Raw genomic sequence first — 8,865 nt, 5'->3', positions numbered from 1 at the left:
TTGTCTATTGCAACACCATGAATAAAGGGAGCTCAGCACGCATGTTGCTTAACGGTGAAGCCAACTTACATATGCAGGAAAATAGAGATTACAAGATCCAAGTCTGGAACCAAGTAACAGCTTTCATATTTAAGGCAAGCAGTATCAAAAGGGAGACCAGGCATGAAACTTTGGGGTGATTTTAAGGCTTGTTGTTGTTTCCCAACTATTAAGCCAGATGAGGATCCACAGAGTATTTGCAAACAATGAAGCAAAGAGTCAAGTGAGGAGCAAGCTAAGAGCTGCCAAACGCTAACAGGAAAAAAAACTAACACTTTTAACTCACAATAAAAACATTTCTCCTTCAGAATTTTTATCCGGTTAGTAACATTTGTATTGACTCCTCCAGAACCCTACCATGATCATGTCTATTACGTGATTACCGAACATTTATATGGTGTTAGCTTCATTGTCTAGCAACCTGTAGGGTTACACCTACAAAAAGTCTTCCATAGGTCTAGTATGTATAGACAATTCGAGGTAGATATAGAATTTTTACTGAAAAATACCAAAAAAAGGGGTACTGAACATTAAAAAATAAACCAATGCATCATACTTCCTTGACCAGCTGATAAATATATATTACATCTCCTCTGACATGAATAAAGTCTTGGATTACATCAGCTGAAGAAGTCCACCATTTGTTATAACAGCTGTCAGGGAACAAATCTTGGAAATTTTAAATGAGAGGAAAAATATGAATTTGGACAAATAGATCTGCAAATTTTTATTACTTACAATTCCCTAGCAGAAATCCTTGGTTTTGTCTGTTTGTTTGTTTGTTTTGTTCCCAAATCCATGACCCGAAAAACACAAATACTTTTTGAAAAAAAAATCTTATTGCAAAGTAAATGAAATACAGTCCAGAAAAATGGTGAGAAGAGGGAGTGTTCATGAAAGAATATGCTTCAGACAAGCTGGATGTGCCAGGCAAGTCGCATGCTGGCAGCTTCGTTTCAAACCCGTTGGCAGCTCCACAGGAGATGAGCACACAGGCATTCGGGTTGGCGGCTTCCTGGAGCTGATGAGGAGAAAATGACCAGTTTCATAAGGAAACACTTTGAATCGAGATCCAGTGCCAACGGCGCAAGTTTTCTTCTCTCACCTCTTCTCTTGCAGAGTGCTGCTTGCCTGTGGCAGGCCAGCGCTCTCCCTTCTTCTGGAGGCCCCTGCGCGCATCTTCTGTACCACCGCTGCCAAGGTTGCACCGAAAAGGTCCCTCGCCTCCAAACTGATTTTGCACCAGCACAAACCGCACGTTGTGTGTTCTGTCCCACCCTCTCCAAACACAGCTCATCGAGCAAAGATCAAAGGCATCCTTTTGCCACCATGCTTAATTGCTCCCCTCAGGAAACCTCGTCGCGGGCCAGCTGCAGGTACGCGTGGTCGGAGTTTCCTCAGGAGCACTGGCACTAACCTTTCGTCACGGCAAACTGTTCCCAGGTGCTCTTGGCACTTCGGACTTCACACATAACGCTCGAAATGCAGGCGTGGGGTAAGAAGATGCAACTCCATTTTCTCCACTGCTGTCAGAGCCCCCCCTCTCCAGACTGGATCAGCCTGCTCTTCTGAACACCCAAACCACTGTCCCCATGGCAGATCCCTCACTTCCCGGATTTAGCAATACAGCAGCATTCAGCTGTCAGTCTGTGCATCTCTGTGGCTACAAACTTTGGGAAAAGAAAGTTCTGTATGCTGCTGAAAGGCCCTGAAGAAAATTATAGTTGTGCCAGGGAAACACGTCTAGACAAAATATTGCACCTTGGCTACCTCCTCTGAGATGTCTTTAAAACAGTCCTTGGCATTATTGATCTTTTTTTCCATAAATTGTAATTCACTTTGGTTTCAGTATAATGGGCCATAGATTTCTCCAGACAGCAGTGACACTGGGGCTCTTGTCTGCCGTCCTATTTCTCCACTCTCTCCCTATTGCCTCAGACAATTCAAAGGCGCGATGCCATAGCAGAAGAGATGAGTTGCTCCTCTGCCACAAGGAAATATTAGTCCTCCCTGGAAATCCTTTGAGGCCTTGGAAAAACTTGCCCACTAATTCATTATTTCAGGGGAGGCAACCTGGTCACAGCACACGGAGCTGGTCAGTGGTCATGGCACCAGGCTCTTCACAACCCCCCCGAGATATACTGGCCTTGCTCACAGGGGTCTGGTTGTAGGGGACAATAGCTGGTGCATCAGGAAAAAGCCTGTCAAAATATTGATAGGTGCTCTAAGCGATACAATCATTGATAGTTAGAAGTGTATTCCTCAAGAAATTCTGGTACTTGGAGAAAACAATCATCATCAGGCTGAACCAGAAATAAAACATTTTAAAAGGGCAATTATTTGCACTACTTTGATCTCACTTTGAGTTAGTCTAACCATTCTGTTTCAATAAAACCAAAATACCCCATTCTTACTTTGACTTTATATCTTATTGTCTATTAATAAATAGTTACTACATAAAATGACTTCATTTCCTTCTGACAAGATGACTCCGATAGGGTCATTTCATTCTAATAAGGTCAAAATACTTTATGTTCTGCAAGACACTCATGCTTTAGAAAGCTTTTGACAAAACAGTGTTTTCCACTGCATAGGAATTCAATCAGAAAATTTTTGGCCAGCTGTGATAATCAAAAGCAAGCCACGACCTGACTTCTAAAATCCAAATGTCTTAATAGAGGGGGATACCTCTCTCGTTAAATGCATCACTAAATTGAATTTACTGCACAATACATTCCACCGACAACTTCCACATGAGCCAGTGCAGCTTCCCAGTACTCTAGAAACCTGGGTTACTTTTGGCCAATAATGCAGATTTCCAAAATCACTGAACGTTTCAGCTGGAAGGGACCCTGGAGACCACCTTGGGCAACCTTGTTGGAAGCAGGGCCTTACACCGTTATCCACAGCTCTGCCCAGCCGGGGTTTGCCTGTTACAGCCAGGCAGATTCCACTGCTTCTCTGGGCAGTTTATCCCTGTGCCCAAGTGGTCTCATCATGAAAAAATTGTTTCCAAAATCCAGAGAGAAATATCCTGAAGCAACTGGTGCCTCATGCCCCTTGTTCTGTCTCCATGCTTCCTTGTGAAGACAATGACTGCCTCAATCTTCCCTCTCCTTGAAGTGTTTTGTGGAAAATCTGGTTAACGGGAGTTTTGCATAGGTAAAAGGGGATAAAAAAGACGACTTGCTCCACAGTCTACTGCATTTTAGCTGCTTGGACTCACGGTGACAAAAGCTCGGGACACAGACATATTTACGGGCACAGAGGGATTGACCGTCTTTCCAAGCACAAAATGTCGGTGGTAACTTATGTTTCACCACAACCAACTTATTTACTGTGGAAAAATCAATAACATATTTTTATAATAATTACTTTAAATTATGAATTATGCAGATTCAGAAGTTCCGGATGGCAGAATGGACAGATGACTTTTCAAAAACAGGTGGTGGCTGGCTTTTTTTTCCCCTTCTATGGCTTATTTTTTCCTTGTATGAATAGGAACTTTTTTGTCTCAGTTACCCCCCGCCCCAAGTACATTCAGCTTCTAAAAAAAATAATGCAGAAACATTCTGGAAAGTTTGCTAAAGGACTTGTTTTCTAACAGTTTTTTATGTTTCCTTAACAACAATCAGATGCTGATTCGAGCAGCTGCTCTGCATGTACTTGAAATTCCCTGGACTATAGAAAGTCCCCAACACTTGCCATTCAGGATCTGCAGGACATGAGCTTTCTCATCACAGGCTTGGAGGACAGGAGGAAAGGTAACAACCAGCTCCCTTGACTGCTGAGTTTTGCTCACTGTTGAGCCACAAGAACACGTTTGCTTTAAGCTGAGAGAGGGGAGATGTAGATGAGCTGTGAGGCAGAAATTGTTCCCCGTGAGGGCGGCGAGGCGCTGGCCCAGGCTGCCCAGAGCAGCTGTGGGTGCCCCATCCCTGGCAGTGCTCAAGGCCAGGCTGGATGGGGCTGGGAGCAGCCTGGGCTGGGGGGAGGGGGCCCTGCCCGGGGCACGGGGTGGGACAAGATGGTCTTTGAGGTCCCTTCCAACCCAAACCATTATGTGACTATGAACTGGGGGAAGGTCAATGGTACCCATAGGTACGCTGCTCCTACCACTGATTAATTCCACTATCCAGAAGGTTTCCACCTAGCCTGGATGGGTCTTGCATCACTTTTCAGGCACTGGATCTGAAGCTTTTAGGGAAGAGACATTTATTATTAAGAAATATTTTACTCTAACAGCACCTTATATACCCTGATCAAGACAACTCTTAACCTTCTCTTGGTTTAATTAATTACATTGAGATCACTGAATCTCTCACCAAAAAGATGGACTCCGGACCTCAGGGTTTTGTGGTGCTCTTTTCTCAAGGAACTGACATGAAGATGAGTAGATTTTGTACACAGCTTTGCTCATGTTACTTCCAGAAATAAAACAGCAAATTTACCTGTCTTTTGACAAATTTGAAACCCAGAACATGCAGTTCAACTCTTACTTTTGTAAAAGCAGAACACACCAGATATTGAATCATATGAAACTAACAGAAGCTATATTCTTATCTGTTGTATATAGCCCATGTTACTTGCCATATTATAGTAAAAAAAGTGGGGAGAAACCCAAAACAGGTAATATGAACTTGCTTACGGACTTGAGCCAGAACAAACCTGCTTTCGACATCCATATTTCCTCATCTGTTATGCAGAGTTGATTCAAGTCAATACATAAATGGGGGACAAGGAACAACTAGGTGCTGCAGGAATCTGACTATATGTAACATAATCCTCATTATCCACACCAATATAAATTCATTTCCCCACATAACGTTACTTTTCATTATTGCTTTGTTATTAAGGGTAACTTTATTTCCAGATGAGATAGCAATCCAAATTCCTAACCCCTTCTTCTCATGAAAGAGCCAAAGGTAGGCATGGCAATAAAGAATACTTCCCCTTCAGACAAATTTCAACGCCAGATTTTATTTTCTGCTTCCTAGATTCCTCTTGCAGCTCTACACACAGAGGATGTTCTGCCTCTCCCCCAGCAACCGAGTGCCTCTGTGCCCTGTTCTAGAGCCAGTTTTCATAGAAGGAAATTAGTCAGCAGTCAATGGTGAAGAAAGTCTTCAGATAGCAGGAAAGAATAAAAGCTTAATCCAGGGATCACAGTATAAAATTAGGAAAACAGCATAAGGTATTTCAGCCAACATTTGTGAAATCATGGTCTAACTCCAAGGTGCGAATCTAAATCTTGGAGAGCTAAACCAAAAAACGAACAAAGGAAAACCAAACTGTTTAAAACAAGATCAGGGTAATGAAATAAGCTTACATTATTTAACAGCACCTTTCCATCATGTTTCTGAGTTTTCACATACTGTTATTTTAAAAAGATATCAAAGCAGTAAAGATGTATTTAAATTAATTTCCACATGAGCAGAGCAAGACTCAAGATCTTCAAATACACTTTAAGAGAATTTTAAAAACCAGATGTGTGTCATTAAGGATACTGTGGTTTCTGTCAGACAGTAGCTACCATTACTGCTAATAGCAATAGATGTTGAGGGGAAAGGAACTTGTTATTTTTCAGTAGAGCCAGTGGGAATTTTTCAAGCAGATAATTCCTAGTTGGAAAACACAAGTTTTTGACAGGTATGCTTTTAGAAAGTTTCTTGGGATTGGTATGGGATATCTGGTCAAAGTAGAGAGACGAAAAGAAACCAAAGAATAGTCTGGTGTCTGGAGCACCCTTACAGCATGTGGTGAAGACCAGGTTCAACAACTTTTTTCCAGCTAACCTGCAAAAGTAATGTGACCACAAAGTTCCCATTTCTGTCTCAAGCACTAGTTGTTTTGGAGAGTCTTCCTTCTGTTTTCAAGTTTGTTTTTTTTTTAAAAAAAAAAAGTTATAGTCTTTCCACGATGACTCTCTTACCATCTAGTTTTTCCCTATGTTTTTTTTAAATCTCATATACAAACATTCCTCCAGCCTCTCCAGTATGAATGAGAAATGTCACTAATCAAAGGATACACCCTGACTAAATAAAAAGAGAATATTTTTTATATCTATATTATGAACACTTCAAACCATTTGCCAGAAAATAGTGTCCCACCACACAAACACCAAAGATTGTATGTTTGTTTACTCAAACAACTCATGTTATTCATGAGCAGACATTTTATAAGACAGAGGCTAAAATATTATTCCTGAAAGAATTGCTCTGTACTATAGGATCTACGATAAAGTCAAAAGGAAGCATTTCTGGATGTGTTCCATCACTTGATGTTCAGGAAACCATTTTGTATGACACAAAGGATTAGGAAAAATAAGCTGCATGACATTTATTTTGCAATTTTAACATTAATATCTGTAGAAACATTTTATTGTCAGTACAAAAGTTAACAGATTTTAAGTCTTTTAACCCAATTTGTAAAAAACAAAAACACCCCCCCCCAAAAAAACCCCAAAACAAATAAAAAAAAAAACAAAACCAAAAACAATAACCACACCACCACATAAAACAGTGTAATTTGCATTCATATTGCATGGCCATATCAGTGTGAGTGTTCTAAATGTAAAAACACAAGACTTCCGTATAAAAGATACAAACAACAGTGATATTTTAGCAGAGGCCAGTGCTATACCTACTGTTATGGAATGGATCAGAAGGAAATACTGGAGTCAACATGAATTAATCCCTTAAAAAGATGCTGATATTCCTATGGCAAATTGTCATTATAAACAACTTCTCTCTTTTTAACTTAAGTTACAATAGAGGGTCAGTCTAAAAGGCAAAAGATCCAGGCCAAAATATCTGGAACCCATTATCCAACTCAGGGAAGAGAATTGTAGTTAATTTGATGCATGTGCAACTTGGGGTAGAAGCTCAGCTCCTTTTAGAGCAGTATGTTCTGCTATGGTTATAGACAAATTCATGTCTTTCCTTACTTTAGGAATCTTTAAAAATTTCTTTTTGTTTTTTTGTTTCTTTTGTGTGTGGAATGTTTCTGGAGTTTGGCCATGGGAAATCTTGCTAAAGAGTTGAACTGTTAAAGTGACAGGTATTGAGAATAAAAGACTTTCACGTTAAAGGATTTGGTTTTGCTAAGAATAATCATCTGACACTGCAGGTTTTAAACACAAATAAATCAAAAGTTTAATTTCCCAAAATTAGTTATATACTGTAAATATTTCTTTTTTTAAAGATCTGAAAACTAGTAAAGTCTGAGCAATATATCTACTAGTCCTCTGTGCTGCCTGCATAGAAATGCCATTTAAATTACAAAAACACAACAACCCTATAAACGATTAACTGTTTTGTACATTACCAATTAGTTAATAAATTAATGATATACCATTTTCCCTGAAAGCAAAGTATTTTCCACCTTTGGATGGTGAAAATTAAGAAATTCTGTGTAAGAACAGCATTTAGCAAATAGCTGTTAAAAAAGAGACTAATTTGCTAGGTGGATTGGGACATCCATTTTTAAATCAATACAAAAAATAATTCATTGTAAATATATATAATATATATTTATACATATTTTGAATATATTTACATACATCCAGCACCTATATACTGCATTTGTGCTCTGTAAGTGTGTGCCAACATATATTTTCTCCAAATATTACAAAATAAACAAGAAAGGCAGACCCAGAGTTTGCCTCAAGTCCAACTGGTCCATTGTACAAACCAAGTCTGTTGCAGCTTACAAGAGTCAGGAAATCGATAGCAATGGGTATCTAGACACAGCTCATAAACATTCTTCTTTGTTGGGAATATTCAAAAGCTGCAAATCATGAGATTCTCTATGTAGGTTCTGACTGCTTTCCTCCAAGTTTTGGTTTGGGTTTTTTTTTTTTTTTCCTTTTTCTTCTTTTTTTCCATATTTCATATGTACAAGCAGAAACATTAAGGTCCTGGAGAAAAGATTTTGTTTTGTATACGGTAGGTAGCTTGATGTTCTTGGTTCTTTATTCCTCTGTATGATTTCTTTTCATGTTTTAACACTTCCATTCATGTGTTGGTACTTGGGAAGACAAGGTTCGTAAGGCATTGGATCGGGAGAAAAAACAGAGTCATCACCTGAAGAACACGAACTCCTCGTGTCAGGGTAACTAGGTGAATACTGTTCCAGAGGTCCACTGAGGTCCAGATACTCCTATGACAAAAGAAAGAAGCTGCAGTTTCAGACAGCAAATAAAACTGACAAGAACATGTCACCACTGCTTTGATTTGCCTTGATCACTCAGTGGGTAAAAGAACAGCTTAAAAATGACATTTCTGTAGTGCAATTGCATTCAAAAGTGCCTGTTGCTTAAATATATCATAAAACAAAGAGCTTCAATAGAGAAAGAAAACCCAACCAATAACAGGGTACTTTTCTGAAGTCCAACATCACCAGCATTAGCCGCGTCAGTGGAAATAAACATGCCAACCACATCAAAAGAGGACTTTTTCACTCACAATGATAAAAATGAAATTTCATCCTAAATAGAACCATTTTTCTTTAGCACATGGTAATGATTTGGAGAGGGAAAGATACTTCCAACTTTATATTCCTTTGGTCACTTTGAATATCTGTTTTATATACTGTGATATTAAATTTGTGTTTAAACATGCAGTGGCATATGTGCAAAAAAGCACTGATAGGAAAACAAAATTAAATTCACTATATTTGGGATTTTTACACTACATATTGGGGGGTGTGTGTGTGTGTCCCAGAGTAGCTGTGACCAAAGCAGTCATTAAAAAAGGAAGTAATATCTGCTGAATCCAAGTTTGGGGTTAAGGCTCTTTTGCTAGAAACAACAGTTTTGGCAAGAGA

General features: G+C 39.3%; 1 protein-coding gene across 12 annotated transcripts in view; it reads right to left on the bottom strand.

Annotated features, from left to right (window-relative positions):
* Positions 1 to 6,363: 6,363 nt before the first annotated feature.
* Positions 6,364 to 8,865, bottom strand: part of FGFR2 (fibroblast growth factor receptor 2) — an 87,952-nt gene continuing 85,450 nt past the window's right edge. For all 12 annotated transcript variants that reach the window (XM_037399547.1, XM_037399548.1, XM_037399542.1 and 9 more), the window contains one exon: positions 6,364 to 8,199. In XM_037399547.1, coding sequence (XP_037255444.1) covers positions 8,035 to 8,199 — 165 coding nt within the window. In that variant the 3' untranslated portion in view covers positions 6,364 to 8,034. The remainder of the gene's footprint in view (positions 8,200 to 8,865) is intronic.

Source organism: Falco rusticolus, chromosome 9, assembly GCF_015220075.1.
Source record: "Falco rusticolus isolate bFalRus1 chromosome 9, bFalRus1.pri, whole genome shotgun sequence".
Lineage (NCBI taxonomy): Eukaryota > Metazoa > Chordata > Aves > Falconiformes > Falconidae > Falco > Falco rusticolus.
This window is presented reverse-complemented; position numbering and strand designations above follow the sequence as displayed.